Source organism: Adiantum capillus-veneris, chromosome 12 (genome assembly GCF_014529385.1).
Source record: "Adiantum capillus-veneris isolate H3 chromosome 12, ASM1452938v2, whole genome shotgun sequence".
In the NCBI taxonomy this organism is placed as follows: domain Eukaryota; kingdom Viridiplantae; phylum Streptophyta; class Polypodiopsida; order Polypodiales; family Pteridaceae; genus Adiantum; species Adiantum capillus-veneris.
The window spans coordinates 130,754,833-130,775,181 of NC_140942.1; the positions used below are offsets into that span (position 1 = coordinate 130,754,833).

At 44.9% G+C, this 20,349-nt stretch overlaps 1 protein-coding gene across 3 annotated transcripts in view; it reads left to right on the forward strand.

The window, feature by feature from the left end:
• Window positions 1-20,349, forward strand: part of LOC147446514 (putative histone-arginine methyltransferase CARM1) — a 121,792-nt gene that overhangs the window by 86,596 nt on the left and 14,847 nt on the right. For all 3 annotated transcript variants that reach the window (XM_086525731.1, XM_086525730.1, XM_086525732.1), the window contains exons 10-13: window positions 8,507-8,561; window positions 8,903-8,986; window positions 9,110-9,187; window positions 9,269-9,372. In XM_086525731.1, the coding sequence (XP_086381857.1) occupies window positions 8,507-8,561; window positions 8,903-8,986; window positions 9,110-9,187; window positions 9,269-9,372 (321 nt within the window). The remainder of the gene's footprint in view (window positions 1-8,506; window positions 8,562-8,902; window positions 8,987-9,109; window positions 9,188-9,268; window positions 9,373-20,349) is intronic.

Consider the following 20,349-nt stretch of genomic DNA (forward strand, 5'->3'; position numbering starts at 1 on the left):
TTAGTCTGATTCTTTCTATGATGAAAGAATTTACAATGGTCTTCAAGCAGAAATCATTCATGACAACCTTCCATCTCCTCCAATAGAATTTGATAGCCCTTTTTCTCAGGAAGAGTCATAAATTGATGATTTACAAGCCGAAATCCCTCTGGTGCCATTACATATGGAAAAAGATGAACCTATGGATGAAGCCTCAACAAGTGCAGCCCAAGCTTCTAAACATCCCCAATTTGTGCAAGGTATAAAAAAGGTAGGTGACATTACCTTTTACAACATTGATAGTTTAGAATAAGAGGACATCATTCTTGTTCTAGAATACATGCATAATTGGATATATCAGCAAATGTTATTTTCAAGGTTGCATCCGTACGTACGTATGGATCTGTACAGTACGGTGCAGCCGTATGGTACGGTTCTGTACGTACGGATAGGTAGTGTACGGGTTTTTTTTTAAAATTATTTTTTTTATTTTTTTAAGGGACATCTTGCCATTAGTATCTAGATTTTAGACGTATTCAATCAAATACAGAATGGGGAGGTAGTAGCGGGATATTCCATTCGAGATGGCTACTTCATGAAGAAAACGTTGTTGTACGTTACATAGCCGTTGAGATTGTTTTTAGGAACTAGATTGAAGCAGTATTTAATGGATGTTTGAAGTAGTATCTATGTCTAGACTCTATGTAGTTCCTAGTATGTATAGGCTGAAAAAGGCTAAAGTCAGTATTCTTTTTGTTGTTACAAATGTTACGTACTGGTCACGCACCTTAAAGGCTGATCCGTACAGAAGTACGTACCTTACGTACTGATTACGTACCGTACACTCCGTACCTTTTCACCTTGGAACTTATTTTGGCGAATGCGACAACATACTGCAATAAAAGCTGCAGTTAATGGTTTTACAAGTATCTCAAAACGGTGGTGGGAAATGTTACCTCCAGAGATCAAAAAACTCTATCTTACGACCCGTTGGTAATGCGTCGCCTCTCTTACTACTGATAGAGAGCATCTACAAAGAATTCATTGGACATCAAGAGGATCGAGCAATGCTTGTCTTACAAGCCTTTCATGAGGTTCAAATCTGTAACTTCTCCTCTATGTGGAATTTTTGTATTTATTGCAAAAACCTGATATACAAAGCTGGAAAATACCATTCTGGGGAAATCAAAGCAGAATTTGTGCATAAACTACCAAAAGCTATTACAAAGCTCCTTATTGAGAAGTTGGATAACCAAAATCTAAATCTCCAAACAGCAACTCTTGGAGATATAATCCAAGCTCTATAGGTGGCCATACAGGAACTCTGTATTCAAAAGCAAGCACAAAAAGAATTGAAGGATTCCAAACCTTGGAAGAACTTCTGCAAACAGAACTACCACTCTAGAGATTTTGGATGTGCAGACAAAAAGAAAAAAAGTTTTTGCAAGCATTGAAAGAAGGGAAAGAAGAAGAAGAAATATAGCAAGAAACCCAAGCATAGGTTTTTCAGAAAACGTAAGTTTACATCTTCAAAGAATGGTAATAAATGTTTTATTTGTGGTAAACAAAGTCATTGGGCTTCAGAATGTCCAAAGAAGAAAAAATCAGTAGCATTCAAGAATATTATTCTTGAAGATAGATATAGCTACTCTGAGATATCTTCTTCAGATATCTTCGATTTCGAGTTCAATGTTGCTCAACTTGAAAGCAAAATGCCTTCGACAGAAGAAAGCAGTTACGACTCCGACTCAAGCTTTCAAGATTGCCCTATTGCAATGAATGTCATGAGCCTAGAAGACTTCATGCGTACTCCCTTCAACCCGCAACAATGGAAAAGGTTTTCCAAAGAAAAACAACAATTCCAATCAGATGACTCTGCTTCAAGCAATTCAGATTCTTCTTTCGAATCTGAAAAACTAGGTAAGAAGACCTTTTCTTAACACACCTCTAAAGAAGCATCTACTTATCAGAAGCAACTCAGAAATGCTCTACGTGAAGCTGACAAACCTAAAGCACCCGCTTTAGAATGAATGGTCATTCCAGCTTTAGCCACTAAAATGAGACTAAAACAAATCAAAGCAAGTCAGCCTCTCTTTGACCACAACTTCATCAGCAATCTGGTCTCAGGCAAAGTCAAAGCTCGACCTCTCTAAGAATTGTGGCCAGGGAGAACACCCTCCAATTCCTCTAGTTTTGATGAAGAAGCTTCTAATTTTCCTCAAGATATTCCATCAACATCCCGACATAAACAGGATCACTCTTATAAAGAATTTCGTCAAAGAGAGCAGGAATTGCGCCAACCCCAGCTTATGCTAGAAAAACAACAGGCTCTCCTGAGATGGGAAGCTGATCTAACTGCACGAGAAATCACTTTCCTTCCTGGGGGGGGGGGGGGGGGGGGGGGGGTGTGAGACTTCTCAGTTCTCTCGAAATCCAACTCCACCTGCTCCAATTCCATCGGATATCTTGCTACCAAAAGAACAACTAGCTGAGCCAACTTCAAAAGGTAATCAACTATCTGAAGAAGATATTCAAAATCTTAAAGAGTTGATAACCTTGGTTAAGCAACCCAAGCCTTAGCCAGAGGAAAGAAAGGAGTCTAGAGAAATGAATATGGCCAACGAAACACAAATCATCAATAATAATAATGTGGCCATCCCTATTGTTGGATTACTAATCAAGCCGAAAGGTTTTCAAGGAATTGCTCCGGATGCTTTAGTCGATACAAGTGCAGGAGGAAGCTTTGCAAAAAAAGTTTTATTTCCGTCTCAACAATCAAACAATATCCAGAAGCCAGGCAAGTAAAATATGGTAATGGCTCCAAGGCAACAATCACAGAATAATGCATGTATAGAACTAGGTAATGCCAAATTACCTATCAGACTATCTTTACACAATTCAAACATGTGCTATAATCTAGTAATTGGATTCGACCTAGTGTCAAAACTAGCCCCTAGCACATTCATAGAAACCAGCTTTCATTTCTCTTATTTGGGCAAAAGGTATACTACTCCAATTAAGCAGAGTGCCAGCTATGCTATCAATAGCTGTTTAGTTTCCATCAATTACTGTGATAGCAAATTTAGAGAATGGTTCCAAAAAGAAAAAGCAAAATATAAAACCCAAATAGAAGAAATAAAAGAGAAAATCATGCAGAGAACCTCCGACAACCCATTAGCTTTTTGGGATGAAGAAAAGTACATGATCACTCTCCCTGCTATCCCTGAAGTTAACCCAACCAAAGCTTCACACCCAGGAATGTGAATTTCAGATAATGAGCTTTCTCGTCGAGAAATAGAAGATCTTTTGCAGAAAGGAATAATCCAACCCTCCAACTCAAATTGGGCCTGCAGAGCCTTCTACGTCAACAATCATAGCGAACAGAAGAGAGGAAAAAAGAGGTTAGTAATTGATTACAAACCTATGAACAAATTCTTAGTTTCAAAGAAATTTCCTATCCTTCTTCAGGAAGACTTGATCAGAAGAATAAATGAGCTAACTCCGCTCGAATGATATCATGTGGTACTGAGGCCTTGGCTCTAATTAGCCGAGAGATCATAGTTACCAAAGGCCTCTCCATACGTCTCCAACCATCTTGGCCTACAAAAGGTCCCCAAACCTGCACCCCATATAGCATGGTAGAGGCAACCAAAGTATCAAAGAGCCATAACTTTGTCCTAGGTTCTTGGAATTGAACGTGCGAACACATCCTCTCCAATCCTCCCAAAGCCGCATAAGCTCTAGTCAGTCTAGTCTCTGTTGCTCTTCTCAAAGAAAATCTCGGCCCAATAAAGACTACCCCGAGGTAAGTGTATGCATCTGTATACTCCATAATCTCCTGACCATATGTGAAAGCAGGTGTTGATCTCCTGATCCGTTGTGGTGTGGTGTTGAATACCATAACCTTGGTTTTACCAAGGTTTACACACAATCCACTATCCTCTGCAAAACTGTGTAGTGCATCCAAATGTCGCTGCATACCCTCTGGTGAGTCTGATATCAACACAATATCATCAGGATATAACAACAATGGGATCCATATCCCTGCCAGCTGGGCACCTCTGTCACCCTCTCTGTCAATGTAATCAGACACCTCATCAACATACATACCAAATAGAGTAGGAGGCAATGGGCAGCCCTGTTTCACCCCAATAGTAGGGTGAACTAAATCAGATACCCCTTCCGGAGTGCGTACATGTCCCATCATTGATCTGTACAAAGCCATAATCCCCCAAATCAACTCTATGGGCACCCCCATCTCCTGCAATCTGCGCATCAATCGAGCTCTTGGTACCATGTCAAATTCTTTGTGGAAATCCACAAAGCTACAATAAATCTGTCTCCCATGTGACCTGCCCTCCTCAATGATGGCTCTGAGTGTCAGAATATGATCAAGAGTGGAGAAACCCCTCCTGAAACCGGCCTGACCTTTGCTCGTACACCCTCACCCTTTGCCCAATTACTCAAGTGCTGCTCAAGAATGGATCCATACAACCGTGCCAATGTGTGTCCAACCATAATAGTGTGGTAGTTCCCAGGCTCTGTAGGATCAGCTGTAAGGTGCAGCGGAATGAATGTTTGAACTTTGCTCAAGATGAGTGCTCTGAATTGTGCTCAAGGTTCCTTTTGTTCTTATGGAAGGGAGAGCCTTCCGTTCTTAATGAGAGAGTGCAATAAACACAAATAAAGTGAATGGACACTATGCGTGAAAATGTATGAGACTGAGAGATAGAGAAGAGAATACGACACCAGAGACGCTGTAAAACCCTCCTCCGAAGGCCCCACTCTCAATGGCGAGAATGGTCTACTATTGATTGCACAATCTGATACAATGGCTGATGCGATGATCCTAAATGCTTGCTATGTCGATGTCGATGGTGTGGACGATGAGGACAGGACTATGGCTGAAAACTAAATGCTTCGAATCGCTGATTTGCTGCTGAAAAATCGTTGTCCTTATGGTGCTTAAAGGCTGAGAACTGAAAACCTTGGTCCTATGGCTGATTCTGTCGCGATGATCTGCAAAAAGGCTGAGGTTGATTTGCAAACCAAAAACGCTACGGCTGAGATTGGTCCTTGCGGGGAAATCTGCTAACGCTAGGAAATCTGCTGTGCTGATGTGGGAATCTGCAGACGCCGGGGCTGATCTGCTGTCTACTGTCGCCGGGAATCTGCAAGTGCAATGGCTGAAGAAAACGCTAGTTGCAGGGCTGCTGATCGCTTGCGTTTGTTGCTGAAAAATGCTGTTTCAAGACGTTGGCTGATGCTGGTTAAAAACGCTGGCAGAATTGCTCCTGGAAGCGCCTAGGGCAGGATGAATTTGCTGATGCAAAAACGCTGGTAAGGCTGAAAAATGCTAGGCTGCAAAAGCTTCTTCTTGCTGAATTTCGCTAAGGGCTGAAAACGTTGATGCTTGCTCACCAAAACGCTGATGGGTTCTGGTCAAAAACTCTGAAGCTACTGTCCTGTTGCTGGCTGAAATTGCCCAAGGCAATGGTGAGGGTCGTCTTGCTGAGAAGGGTCTCCAGAGGGCTTGCTGCAGTTGAGTGCCTAATGCTCTCCTTCTTCTTCTGCCAAATAGTGCTAGCTTTGGTTTGCTTATATATTATCTTAGCAAAATTGCCCTACCTAGTTCCCAACAAAAGTCACTTAATAAATAAGTGAAAAATGTCAAAAATAGGGAAAATAGGTTTAATGCACTGGAAAATTCCCCTGATGGATTCTGACGGGATCATGCTGTGTGCAACCGGAGGATATGCATCTAATCTAAGGATTGGTCATGCACGGTCTGCGAACAGACTCACAAAAGTGCCAGATCAATTCCTATTCTAGACTGACTGAACCCTGGTCATGTTGTAGCTTGTCCACAGACACCTAGGGTTGGATGTGTCACGCGACATCAACTGCCCTGAAGATAGGCACAATAGTAGACAACCTCCAAGTCTCAGGTAACCCCCCTCACACATGGCATGATTGAACGGCATTGCAAGAACCTCCATCAACATATCCCTAGCATGTATAAAGTGCTCCGCTACTAGACCATCATGATCATATACCCTCCCGGTCCTCATCCTGTCAATGGCCCTCTGTACCATCCTGGTGGTGAAGAAGGTGCTCGTAGCTGGGCATGGCTCTGTAGGGTCTGGAAGGGGTTCCTGTCCAGGAACCGTATATAACGAGGTCGCATATTGGCCCCACACATCAGGTGAAGTAAGCACTGGGGAAGGGGAGTGCTCATGAAAGAGTCGCCATGCCTCTCTTGAGTCCCTACTCAAGAACGTCTGATATAAGTCGCGCTCCATCTGAGCTAGGTAAGCTCGCTTCTTCCGTCGCACAAGGCGCTGGGAAGCAATCCGAGACTGTCTGTAATTGATGAATCCTAAAAGAAGATCCCTTTGAAGCTGGGATCACGTCTCTCTCCTCTCCTCATCATACCAACTATTCTGGGGTATGCTCCTAGAATGTTGTGTCCTGCCCGGCTGAGTGTGTGGGTATGCCACTGATGCAACACCATGCAGTGTCTCAGTCAGTAGAGTGGTGCACTCCTCCACTGAGAGGCGTGTATCAGGTGTGGCAGCTGTGCCTTCTCATAGATTGTCCTAGATATCCTCTGTATAAACGGAATCAGTCTCTAGTGTAAATGTATAGCGGGTGTGTGACCTGCCTCCTGATGTCTGGGCTGTACTATATTGAAATGAAATAGACATTGTCAAGAGAGCATGATCCACTTCTACGCTCACTGGCCTGGTTCCCACTGTGAAATCCTGAATGTGAGGGACAAAGCTCGACTATGTCATAACATAGTCCACTTTACTGGCCCCATGTCTGTGTGGAAAGCATGTGAATCCGGTTGCTCGAGGAAATCATTGTAAGCCATTAGGTAAAGCTAACCCGTGTGTAGTCATCTCCATGAGGTATCTCCCATACTCTGTCTGCTGTCTGTCATGTGACTGTCTGTCAAGCCCCAACTCACCCACATCCAGCTCTCTAAGCATCTTATGTGAAGTGTCGTAGAAGACTGTCTGAGAGTTGCCCGTTCGGGCATTGAAGTCCCCTAGGAGAATGATATCACCATTCCTAGAAAACTCCCATATATCATCGTCTACTATAGAGAAAGGCGACTGCCCTCTGGATGCAGCATATACTGACGTACTGGGAGGAAAGTAACATATGGCAATGTATAGAAAGCGACTTGTGTCAGCTCTTAGTCTCACCCACATGTATCTAGCATGCTCATCTCTAGGTACAATATGTAGTAGTTCCTGTATCTCCTCTCTAAATAGCACTGCTACTCCTCTTGAACCTCTACTCCCATGCTCAGGTCTTGTAGCTATCCTGTGGGCTGTCTCCCCCTATATCCCACCACATGTGGCATCACCTGTCCAGGGGCCTGGTGAGTCTCTGAGAAGAATACAATGTCCTTGTCTTTGAAACTGTCCTTAAATGCACGAATGTCCAACCTCATAGACCCATTACAATTCCAAGTAGCAATCTTCAGTGTGGTCCCATAGGTCTCACACCGTCATGCAACACACCGCTCTACAATCACCACCCGACCATCTCTGTAGAAGGCTATCTTTCCCTTCTCCCTTGCCGCTGTAATCTCTGGCATTACCTCTCTCATATGTGCCAGCTGTGAGAGAGTAAGGTCATCGTCGAGGAAAATACCTGTCTTCTTGAAAGTAGGCCTCTTCCTCAAGAATTCCTTCTTCTCTTCCAAGGAGGGGAAGCGTAGTATGAGAGCTCTCTCCTTTGAAGACTCTCCCGGGCCATCACTTTTCTTGCCTACTCTCCATACCTTTGTGTGCAGAGGCTTCTCCACCCCCATCATGGATGTGAGGCTTGTGACCTCTTTCTCCACATTGTTTATATCCTTGAGGCCGGTCACGCTCACATGCAGAGCCCGCATCCTCCTTTGTTCCTCTTCGAGGGTCATGTTGATAAGCGTCGGTGTACAAGGAGCTTCCTTACCTTTCCCTTTCTTGGCGACCTCAATCCATTTTTTGGCCTCATCCGCCTTCTTTTGTGTCTTTGTTATCATATCTGCCCATGAAGATGTCTTTGCCACATTCAGTTTCTCTTCCTCTTTGGTCATCCTTACCTATTCCTTGGTTACCTTGATTTCCTCTATCACAGAGGGCTGAAATTCACCTTCCTCTAGTCCACTGCTTGCTCTGTCAACAAGCTCCCGTTTGAGTGCTGAGACTTCTTCTTTGAGTGTTTGTGAATCCGCCTTAAGTGCTTAATCTCCGTGTTTAGGTTCTCTTTCTCCTTCTTCCATTGTGCGCCTTCGTTGAAGACCATCTGAAGGAGGTTAGCCTTCTCCTTCCACGAGAGAGAGAGAGAGAGAGAGAGAGAGAGAGAGAGAGCAAAAGATTTTTTATGTTTGTGAATGGAAGAGTTGATATGGGCCACTGTGTTGCTTTGATGGTTTATTTCCTGTTCTTTGGATAGTAAGTAGAAGTTTATGGTCGTTGGCTTTCCAGCAGCATCAGGATATAAGTTGATAGCTAGTGTTTCTTGTCAGGATCCATCTGGCACCGTTTAGTGATGAGTATCTTCATGTTGAAATCGCAAGCAAGGTATGTTTATCTCAGTCGTCACGATGGTTGGCTCATTTAGTTTCACAAATAAGTCATTAACAGATGCATAGACGCAAATGTATGTCTCTGTTAAAATGGTGGTTACCTTGTTGTCACCGTTAATAAGGATGTGGTTTTCCCATTTAATCTACTGTTTCATTCTCAGACGTGGGAAAAGTAGTGTACATGTTGTCCTTGCTCTGTGGTCTATAAAGTGTAAAAGAAAAAAGTCATGGCGTAATGATGAGGACTTTCTACGTGACAACTTACAAGAGAGCTATGGTTTTTGTGATCCGTCTCCGTGTGTCACTCGTGCTTATTATCTGCTTAAGTATGAACAGGCGCTGTTCTGGCAACAACCCAACTACTATGGAGTGGATTTGACTGCATTATATGACACAGCTTTTCAAGGATACTTTTCTCAGGTTTGATAACTGGTTTTTCACCTAAAATGTCAATAATTTCTATGATTGAGACTTTGTTCTGCTCAATTTAACATTTGGGGTTGACTTTTGAGGGCATTAAGCCATGTTCTTGATATACTGCAGCCTGTAGTAGATGCTTTTGATCCTAGACTGCTTGTTACACCTCCAATAACTCACACAATAGACTTCACTAAAATAAAGGTGAGGTTTGATGAAAGAACTCTAGTCATCAGTTGTGTACTGTCAATTGTGGACCATCTCATGTGCTCATTGCAATTGCAGGAAGAGGAGTTTTATGAGATAAGCATACCTCTGAACTTTACTGCCACTATGGCCACTCGTATTCATGGCCTGGCTTGCTGGTTCGATGTCCTTTTTAATGGAAGGTAACTTTGTAGGACACTTGTTATAGGTCATGCCTTTACTCAGGTGTCAGTGCCTTTTTTTAGTTCTATCAAGGAATGTGCAAATCAATATCAATGGTTTAGTTTTTCTCAAAGCATTTCAGTAGGATAGCACTTCGTTTACCATGGTGTCAGACTTTGTCAATTTACTTTCTTAAAAAGGTGTGTGATGCTGTGGTAGTTTAGTCTTTGGTTCACAAGTTTAATCATGAGTCTATTTTGATAGTTGGTCAATATTGGCCATACAGGTCTAGCAAAGAGGAATCATAAAAAAGAGATGGTTGACTGATTGGAACCCTCAAAACAGAAGAAAAGTAGCTTGTAACGCCAATAAAAATAGACTTCACAAATCAAAAACCTAAAGACAACAAAGTGGATGTAACAGCTTTTTACAGATTCTGTATCCTCAAAAGAGCACAATCGCTTTGCCAAACCCTAAAACAAAGCTCTCTCTCTCTCTCTCTCTCTCTCTCTCTCTCGGGGCATGTACGAGTAAGCTTAATTTGAGAGACAACCAAAAGAGTGCAAAAGTCCTGTACAAGGAAAATTTGAAAAGCTGAAAGCATGGACGGGTGCGATAGAACAACACGAGGAAAACACCAAATGAACAAAAGAAGTTGAAAAGCAAAATGCCAGCATCTCGTAATGTTCTGCTAGTATCATAAATGATAGATAGGAAGAGGAGAAGCGAGGGAAAATGTGAGTTGTGAATGTGCGAGTTTCTGAATGGAAAGAGAACGAGTCCAAAAGAGGATGCATTGGCTTTATGCGCAAAAAAGGGGGCAAAGGAAAAGCCGCCTGTAAATGCATGGAGAGTAGGGAAGGATGCATCAAAGGAGAGGCCACTTAGAATGAAATTTGTTGATTTGGAGAAAAAGAAAGAATCAAAGCGCGAGAAAATATTTTTGGAGGAAGATCTCATTCATAGTCAAGTACCATATACAAAAAGAATAATGCCACGCATTCTTGGGGCTAGAAAGGCAGAAAAATGGGATTTTGATAGAGACGACAAAGTGGTCATCAAGAGAAACGAAGTATACAATCGTGTGCTCGTATGGGACCATGCTAATGTTTGTTGTATGGAATTGTAGTGAATCACTTTGATGGGTGTAGGTGGTTTTGAGGAGATCGACATACATAGATACATTCATACATGTATGTATGTCTCTCTCTCTCTCTCTCTCTCTCTCTCTATATATATATATATATATATATATATACACACACACATACATAATAAATAAATAAATATATATATATGTACACACACACACACAAAGTCACAAAATGATGATGTGGCATACCCACCCAGACAAGCATTGATGGAAACTTACAAAATGAACAGTTTTAAGTTGTTTTCCAACTTGTGGGGTCCTGTCCGCTGGGCCCCAAGGGACACAATGATTAAGAAATAAAGTGAAGACCAATTTTGGCTTTGACTGCTGACGTGGTAGGCCGTACGAACACTCGCAAACGATGACGGTTGACGCAGCAGGCTGTTATGGACGTCCACAATTTGTGACTGATTTTACACTAGCCACTTTCAACGCTAGTGTGAAAGACCAAATGCTTTTGGAACTTGTAGCTTTTCATGTGAGTGCTTTTGGAAGGCTCTGAGAGTCTTTATAAGGTATTGCGAGGGCCTCTCCCCCTCAGGTAAGCTTGGGAGCACTGAGTAGAGAGAGGACCCTTGGACATTGTACTTTGCCAAGATGAATATAAAAAGAAATACCGAATGGGACGCCAAACTTTGGGGCCAATATCTCTGGGCACGGAACTACGTTGGCCGTGTCGTCTCTCTCTCTCTCTCTCTCTCTCTCTCTCTCTCTCTCTCTCTCTATTAAAGTTCAGTGATTTTGAAGTTTCTGTTCGTGTGTTGCTATTGATTTTTGGCTCAGAGTGTCCAAGCGTGTAACAGTGGTGGTATCAGAGCTCAAAAAGATTCTTCTTCTATGGAGGATTCAATCCCTTCTGCAACACACATGTTTTGGTGAAAGAATCTGTGTCCCGACCCCGGACTTATTAGCCATTCCCACCCTTCATCCATTGCACATTGGGTGCGCTTCCGTCTTCATCGCTCTGTATTAAAGGGCATAAGCCATAAAGAACCCCAAATTACATATGGGTTCTTGTTGAGAATCTAATAGAGATAACACCTCTCAGGGGGAGGCAGAGAAAATTTGAAATCTGGCACAAAAGTTAAAGAAAAGAATGAAGAATGGGCAAATTTTCAGCGGGAAAGTTTGCCAAAGCGGAGTACAAACGTCAACTGTAGGTTGACACGTTTGAAAAGATTGATCAAGTATTTGAAGAATTACATGATTGATGAGCTTCACTGGGCATTGATTCTGCTCTCGGGTAGGGGGGCAAGGTGCAAGGACAAACGAGTGCAAAAAAGAGAAAGCTGTACTTGCAGGAAGAACTAGACAGAGCTGTTGACCAAAAGATGAGTCTGATAATGAAAGGCTTGAAGGACTCTCGAAAGAAGAGGAAATCGGTGGATCTCCTTGGTTATTTGGACCGGAAGTCGAGTTTCGAGGTGGCAAGCAGATTGAAGAAGCGTTTTGGTTTCGAGGATGACTCCGATTTTTCTTTAGCTCGTCGTCCTCTAGTTCCATAGAGGATGAGAAAAGGCGGAAGAAGTGAAGCAAAAGCAAGAATAGTAGATTTTTTTTTAATGAGAAAAAGATCCTTCTATTAGGTAATGAAAACTGCCCATAGGGCTACAACCACCTCTGCAAGAGAGGGCTACAACAAACATGATGGGGAGACTCTCCCAATGAAAAAACAACATATATACAATGAGGCTAAATCAAGAGATGGGAGGAGGGAAGAGCCACACAGGTGGACGGTAGTGCCATCTGAGCACACCTTGGACAATGGTCTAGAAAGGCCCAGGGCGCCAGAGTTGAAGGAAAGCCTTGCGGCGCTCCCGCATGCGGTCGGAGCTGCCTTGTAGTCCCTCAAGCTGTCCTCTGAGAGTATGGATCAGCTCTAGCCAAAAGTCACGAACAGTCTCTGCTGGTGGCACAGGGCGAGCCTTGAAGATGCGGAAACAGCGGGCCGCCAGATGAACCAAAGTGTCAGGCCACTGATGAGCTCCCAACACTCCTCTCTCTCACTGTAGCACTCCTGTGGAGTAAGCTCTGTAGCAAGCTGGAGTGTAGGTCGCCCCCCCTGCATCACTATCATCCTGCTGGTGGAAGATAGCTCAAACTGAAGTGTCGGGCCCGTGAGAGTGGACCAAACCGCTGCCCCCCAAGTGTACCATCGAGCCGTGGAGAGAGTACGCATCAGCCGAAGAACTCGTAGCCACACCTGCTGGGCCGAGGGACAGTCCCAAAGACAGTGACGCTGACTGTCCATCAAATGGTCACAGGCTGCACATGCGGCCGAGAGACCACAATGCACTAGCCAGCTCCCTACTGCTGTGGCTCTGTGTGCGACCAGCCACTGAAACAAGGTGACGCGCCTCGGCTGTCTTGAGTCCCACAACCTCTCACAAAAGGCTGCCAAGAACTCGACTGTGAGACCCCACCCTCCTCTTGCTAATGACGTGCTGCAGCGGGGCGGGCCTCTCTTTGTGCTGCTAGTATATGACGTCCCAGCTGAACAGTGTACTGAAAGAAAGGGACTCCTGGGTGGTCTGCAGAAGAGAAGGGGTCCCTCCATAGCCACTCACTAGGATCCCACTGTACTTGTGCCAAGTGGACAACACTCCCAAGCCCATAGCCTCCAGTGTCCAATCTCAAGAGCTGCTGGGTCAGGGTCTATGACGTAAGTCCTCCCAAGGATGTCCACTACTCGGATCCTCTGAAAATAGCACTCTGCTACCTGCGGGGCCTCTACTGCAACTCGCTGTAGTCGCCCCCCACCGTGAAGCTTGAAGAACAGGGCTGGGACAGTCTCTGAGCAGGCCGTGACTGAGATGAGAAGGCTCCTACCCACCGTGGTGCAACTGGCTTCAGAGGCGTGAGCCACTCAGCTGGAACTGACTCTGAGATGTCCTGACACATGCTCTGCACCCCTCTCATGCCCTGTAGCTGGCATCTCCTCTGACAAACCTGTGAACTCTAGCCAGTCACCTAGAGAGCGTGCTGGACGTGCTGTCATGGGACTCCAGGAAACATAAGGCCGACTACCAACCAAGTGGCCTCTGTAAGTGCTAACCGGGTTCGAGACGAGGGGCTGCCGTAGGCGCTCCTCCGTGCACGTCGGCTGTCTCTGCTCCAGGCCACGTCGTAAGAGCTCCCAAGATCGAAGCAAACTCACAACGAAGCGGTCCTCCAGTCTCGTGCTCAAACCAACTCTGCGCATCTGTGTAAAGATCCATCTGGTCAAAGGTTCCCAAGGGCCTCCTGACTGAGGCACCCTGACACGAACCCTCTGCAGCAAGAACTCCTTACTGGGCTCCTTACCTGGAAGTCCTCTGACTATGAACTTTCCAAGAAGGACTCTGCTCTGCTGTGCTGGATCAATGATCCCAAGCCCTCCCTGAGAACAAGGAAGCGTGATGACCTGCCAAGCCACGTTGGCTCGGGCTATCTGCGCTTGATGCGCAATAGAAGGTCTCCAAAGCCTGCTCACGTCTGTGAAGATTGGCCTCCTGGCCATTTAAGTACAAGGCTCAGTCATCGGCAACCTCAGCGTCCAATAGCTCATCTCCCCGAATAGGGAGTGCTAAGCCTCGTAGACCAACCTGCTGTGACACCAAAAATCTGCTCATCGCCTCCGCATAGAACAGAAAGAGAAAGGGGGCAAGAGGACAGCCCTGTCTGACCGAGTGTGTAAGCATGAAGCGATCACCTCTACCTCCTGCCAAAAGCACCTGACTGTGAGCATGTCTGTACAAGGCTGATACCCCTTTGATCCAAGCATCTGAGAAGCCCATCCTGCGTAGAGTGCCCTCTAGAAAGTCCCAGTCAACTCTGTTGTATGCCTTCTCAAAATCGAGAAGAAGAATCACAAGGTCCTCACCACGGAGCCGTGCCAGGGCAGAAGCCTCCCAGAAAGTAAAGATGTTGTCAAGGATACTGCATTCCTTGACAAAACCTATCTGAGTCCCATGTATAAGGCTCTCTAAAAGTGACTGAATCCTCAAACTTAGAGCCTTGGCAAGAATTTTGTAGGCTGGTTGAGGATGGTGATGGGGTGCCACTGTCGAATCTCATCCAAGGAGCCACCCTCCTTGGGAATGAGGTAGATCAGGCCCTCACTCTTCTGTCAGGGATGACTCCTGTGTGCAAAATGTACTGAAAAGCACTACAGAGATCTGGGCCAAGCAGGTCCCAATACTCCAAGAAAAAGCTGGGAGTCAACCCATCCTCACCTAGACATCTACCACGAGGGAGGGCCCTAAGAGCCGTGTGTAGCTCCTCAAGCTGAAGTGGCATCTCTAGCCTCTGACGCATCTCCTCAGTTACAAGACATGGCATCTGTGCCCAAACCTGCCCCTTGCATGCATCCTGCCGCTGTGACTGGGGCTCAGCAGACAGTAACTCATGGTCAGTAGCAACTGTACGCATATCCTCGGGCTCACAAGCAAATGACCCATCTGGCCTCCTCAACTGATTGACCTTGGCATGCGAGTGCCGAGGTCCCACTGTCTCAAAGAAAGCACCAGTCACTCTGCCACCCACCTGAGTCCACTGAGATGCCTGTCGGTGGAAAGCAAACTCATGTCGCCTTTCCTCTGTGCTAGCAAACTCCTGTCGAGCCTGCTGTAACTGCTCCTCCAACCAAGGACTGTCTGGATGCTACTCCTGCATCCTCTGTAATGAAGCAATGCCCCGTCTGAGACGCTGCTCCGCCTCTCTCGCTGCAGCCCGGCGAGCGAGAGACTTTTGAAGAAAAAACTGGCTAATCTGAGCTAGGCCTGAGGTCACTCTGTCAGTAGGAGAATCCTGTCTGTCCATGCCCTCTGTCCAGAGAGCCTCTACCCTCTCTCTGAGTGCTGAGTCCAACAAGACCCTCTCTGGGATGCGGAGCATCGTGCTCCCACTCCTCTGCCTGTCTGCCACTGTGAAGATCACTGGTGCATGGTCCGAGAAGGAGGTCCCTGCCAGGATGCCCACTGATCCTCCCAAGTCACCGAAGTGGTCACTAGTGTAGAAGCGATCTATCCGCGATAGATTCACTCCTCCCACTCTGCGGTCCGATCTAGAGAAGGCAAGACTGGCACAAAGGTTCCTTGAGGAAAAAAAAACTGAGAGAGCTCATCATAGAATTCTGGAGAATCAAATGGTAGCACATCCTAAGGTTCCGACGAACTAAGGGAACTAGATGCAAGTTCATCAGAGGATTCCGGAGAAGAAAGGGAATCAGATGATAGTGCATCTCAGGATTCCGATGATTGAGACAGATGTGTCGATGGATAGGAGAGGCTAGTTACCCACAGGTTCGAGGGCACAAGGAAAGAAAGGAAAAGGGAATGAGCTGGTAGATCAAAGAATTCCCCAGATCTAGGTGAGGTGCCAGTGGATAGAGAGCCTGAGAAGCAACTTGAAGTGGAAGAGTGCGAGGAGATTCTCGTTCCAGAACAGATACTGGCTCACATGGAAAGAAAAGAGAAAGGTAAAGTCAATGGCAGTTCTTAGTCAAGAACTATCTAGTATTGGATGCGAAGTGGACGGAGGAGGAGGACCTAGTAGATACTCCTCATATTTGGAGCTTTACCTTGATGCTTTTGGTCTAGCTTCGACTATTCCAAAAGTTCCCGGAGATTAGCGAATTGAATATGGTGCAAGCAGGATTGCACAAGAGGGGAGTTACTCCGCTCCTTTGTCATAGATTACCTAGATGGAATAAAGTCACCGACTTTCTTTCGATTTCAGGGATACTGATAGGGCTGATAGTATTCTACTGAATGACTTTATGAAAGGACTTCGAACTGGGAGTTTCCAAAATGAATCTGATATACTTGTGCTCTCTCATGTGAGCAGTGTTTGAGTGCATGTCTGAAAGACGAAATAACTGCAACATGTTGGTCTTGTGATTCTAGAGAGATGAGATGGATATGATAGCAATAAGAATTAGTCAATCGAGACATCTGTGGAGATCTGGGATAGATCTAAATGTGATTGCTAAACACGTTGCCGATTGATCATGATCCAATATCTCAATGGACGTAGTGAACGTGATTTGTATGTTCAATGGCTGTCGTCTTTGTACAAGTGCTTGATATGTGTTGTCTAGCACGTCAATGCTTAGAGCCAGTGTCTACTGATTTGCTTTCCAACTTATGTTTGATTTTGTAGGCGTAGTCGAGGTTGATTACAATTCTTTCAACAAGGGGATATGTCACAAAATGACGACCTGGCATGTCGACCCGGACAAGCATTGATGGAAACTGACAAAATGAAAAATTTTAAGTTGTTCCAACTTGTGGGTTCCCATCTGATGGGGCCCAAGGGACACAAGGAATTAAAAATAAAGTGAAGACCAATTTTGGCACTGATTGCTGACATGGCAGGCCATATAGACACTCGTAAAGTGCGATGATTGTTGACGTAGCAGGCTGTACGGACACCCGCGGGTTGCGGCGGATTTTACGATGGCCACTCTCAGCGCTAGTGTGAAAGACCATATGCTTTTGGAGCTTGTAGCTTTTCATGTGAGTGCTTTTGGAAGGCTTTGAGAGCCTCATAAGGAATTGCCAGGGCCTCTCTCCCTTTGATTAGCAGGGACTCTCTCCCTCTGATTAGCTTGGGAGCACTGAGGAGAGAGAGAGGATGTCACAAAGTGATGACGTGGCTACGGATAGCAGAAACCCTAATTTCTGCCAAAAACCCTAAAATTCCTGCAAACCCTAATTTTTGCCAAAAACCCTAATTTTCGGAAATCGCAAAGGCTATTTTTTTTTTTTTTGGGAAAATGATGAGCGACGCAAATTTTGCTTTTTCTCTACAATATGAGAAAGAGAGAGAGAATGCTTTTGCTTTCAAGTTTTGACTCTTTGTGAGAGAGAGAGCAATTGCTTTTGATTTAAAGCTTTTGGGGCTCTGCTTTTGGGCATCCCTTGTAACCTTCAAATTAGTGGTGAGGGCCTCACTTCTCAGAGCATCTGGACGCAGAGTCTGAGAGTGAAACCCTAACCACTCTCTTGTACTTTGAACTGATTAATATCAAAAAAAATACCGAAAGGGGCGCCAGTCTTTGGGGCCAATATCTCTAGGCATGGAACTCCGCCGGGCCCGTGTACATCTATTGTGATTTGTGACTTGTTTTGAAGTGGTTATTTGGTGCTGTCGCGGTTGATTCTTGACTTGGAGTGTCCAAGTCTGTTACAGAGGACCCTCAGACATTGTACTTTGCCAAGATTAATATAAAAAGAAATACCGAAAGGGACGCCAGACTTTGGGGCCCATCTCTTTGGGCATGGAACTACGCCGGGCCATGTCGACTCTCTCTCTCTCTATTAAAGTTTAGTGATTTTGAAGTTTCTGTTCGTGTGTTGCTATTGATTTGTGGCTTGGAGTGTCCAAGATTGTAACACACACACACACATATGTATCTATCTATCTATCTATATGGATACTTTGTTGGACACGAAGAGGTATTGACATCTGTCACAAAATGATGACCCGGAAAACGAATAGATGTCAAAGATTATAAGTTGTTCCAACTTTAGCGTAACCGTTGGATGGGGCGATGAGGACACTAGAATAAATAAAAAAGCCAAATTGCATGGACGTGCCGACCTATCAGGACTGTACGGATGCTTCCGTGTATGCGTCGGTACATGGGAATTTTGTCTGTGAAGCCTCCTAATGTGGTTATGCTACCGAAATCGGGCTAGGATAGGCCATTTTCAGCTTGTAAAAGTGGGACAGCTCGTAGGAACTTGCAGGTTTTCTCCCAAGTTTTATAAGAATAAAGAAATACCAAAAGGTGCGCTAGTCTTTGGGGCCTACTGGGTGTCACTGTTTGCTTGGTAGCACTCTAGCTGCCAAGCCGTGGTTTGTTTGAAGTGTTAGTTCCAGTACGTGTTTATCTATGAAGTCTCTCTGTGTCGTAAAGCTCAAGTAAAGTTTTTCAAGTAAAGATTCGGGTGAAAGCTAAAGTCTACCACCCTATGGGCGAGTTTCATGGTTCTGTCGTCGAGACAAAATCACTTTTTGCTTATAGAGTAAGCCTTGGTTGGTTTGTGGTGAAGATATAGAACAAAGGAACTTGGAACTATACTATGACTGATAGGACAAACGATGCCAGGGAAGAGGGTTCCACTTCATAGGATAGATAGGTTGTTCCTCCTCCAGTGTTTGATCGTGGCAAGAGTTAACGGCCACCCCTGTCTGTACCTTTTGTTAATTTGAATGCTCCACAAGATCAAGGGTATATAACTCGGCAACTAGACGAGGATGTGTTCAGGATGCAGTTGGTTGCTGCTTTGAATGTGTTCTCTCTTGGTTGGTGCAAAATCCTAGGTTTATGGAATTTCTACAAGCGCCACCAGTGTCACAATAGACAAGGCACATGTCTCATGTAGTAGAGCCTATTGAGGCTCAAGCCCAAGGCCCTTGTACATTCAAGCAGGGAAGGGAACACTCACTTGTTGCGGAGTTAGTTGAGGCTCCAAGACAAATTCCTTTTGTCCAGAAACAGGTGGTTAGGACGCCTATTCCACAGGCTTTTCTAGTTCAGACAGCCACCTTGAGAGTCCAAATGTTGCATTAAATGGACAGGGAACCAATTTCTAGGCTATTCAACAGGTCTTTCCACCACCCACGGTACATCCTGTGTGTTTTGGGGGTGGATCAGTGTTCAGAGCATGGCTGCTTATGTGCCTGGAAACTAACAATGTATGCGAGGAACAATGCTTGGGGGTATGCAAGGCATGATGCCAAACCCCATATATGGTAATATTGACATGCAGCAAGGGTTTCTGCCATAGGGCAACAATGCTTGGGGGTATGCAAGGCATGATGCCAAACCCCATATATGGTAATATTGACATGCAGCAAGGGTTTCTGCCATAGGGCAATTTTGGTGTGGCTGGTTTTTCCGACTAGTAGGCACATATGGCACTAGTGATGCAAAATGTCAATGGCCAAGGGACGCCAATGATTCTAATTACAGTGCCCATGTTGCAGACAATTCACTATGACAATTTGGGAACACTGGGAAAGCCAAAACCATACAAGGAAGGTGGTGCAACTGTAAAGTTTGATACCTTCAGTGGTTTCAATGACAAGACGAAGGCTCTTACTTTCCTCCAACAGTTTGACACGGCTTATGCAGAGGGGAATGCAAGGATAGGCTCCCGCCACATGGGTATACTTTAAGCAAATGTTTGCTTCTACGTGGCTGTCAAATGAATTTGGGGCCTATGTCAAAGATTCACATTCCGAGGAATATCTGCTAGGTCTTCCTCCTCCATTCACTTCGCATCCAATGCGAAGTAGGTCTTGAATTTAACAAAGAACCGTCAGTTCGCTTTACTTTCTTACTTTCTTTCTGTGCTAATGTCTGTTCTGAAACGAGTATCTGCTCGCTTTTGTCCATTTCGGGTTGTTTATCTCATGCACATCGCCTTCAAAAGGCTTCAAGAGACTCACATGAAAAACATTGTGAATCCTCCAAGTATTTTGGCAGCTTCAGTCCAAAGGAGATATCCTTCATCTTTTCGGAAAACCTGGAAAGGTCCACACTATGTCATGCTAAGCTTACAAAGAAGCCGCTCCTTTCCCTTCTCGGTCGTGCCTTCCCATAATGTAAGAGCACCCGCACCCAATCCTTTCCCTTCAATTTCAAATCGCGACAATGGCGATCTGCTTCCTTTTTCTGTCTTTTGTGAAATTTCTGCTTATCCTTCCGGACCAAGTCCCTCGTGAACTGGTCGGCTTTAAAGAAAAGTCTTATCTTTCATGCTAAGGAAGGGTAGAACCTTCGTAGCAAATTCAAAAATCTCAAATGGCATCTTCCCCATCAAAGAGTCAAACGAGTTTTTGTAGGCATATT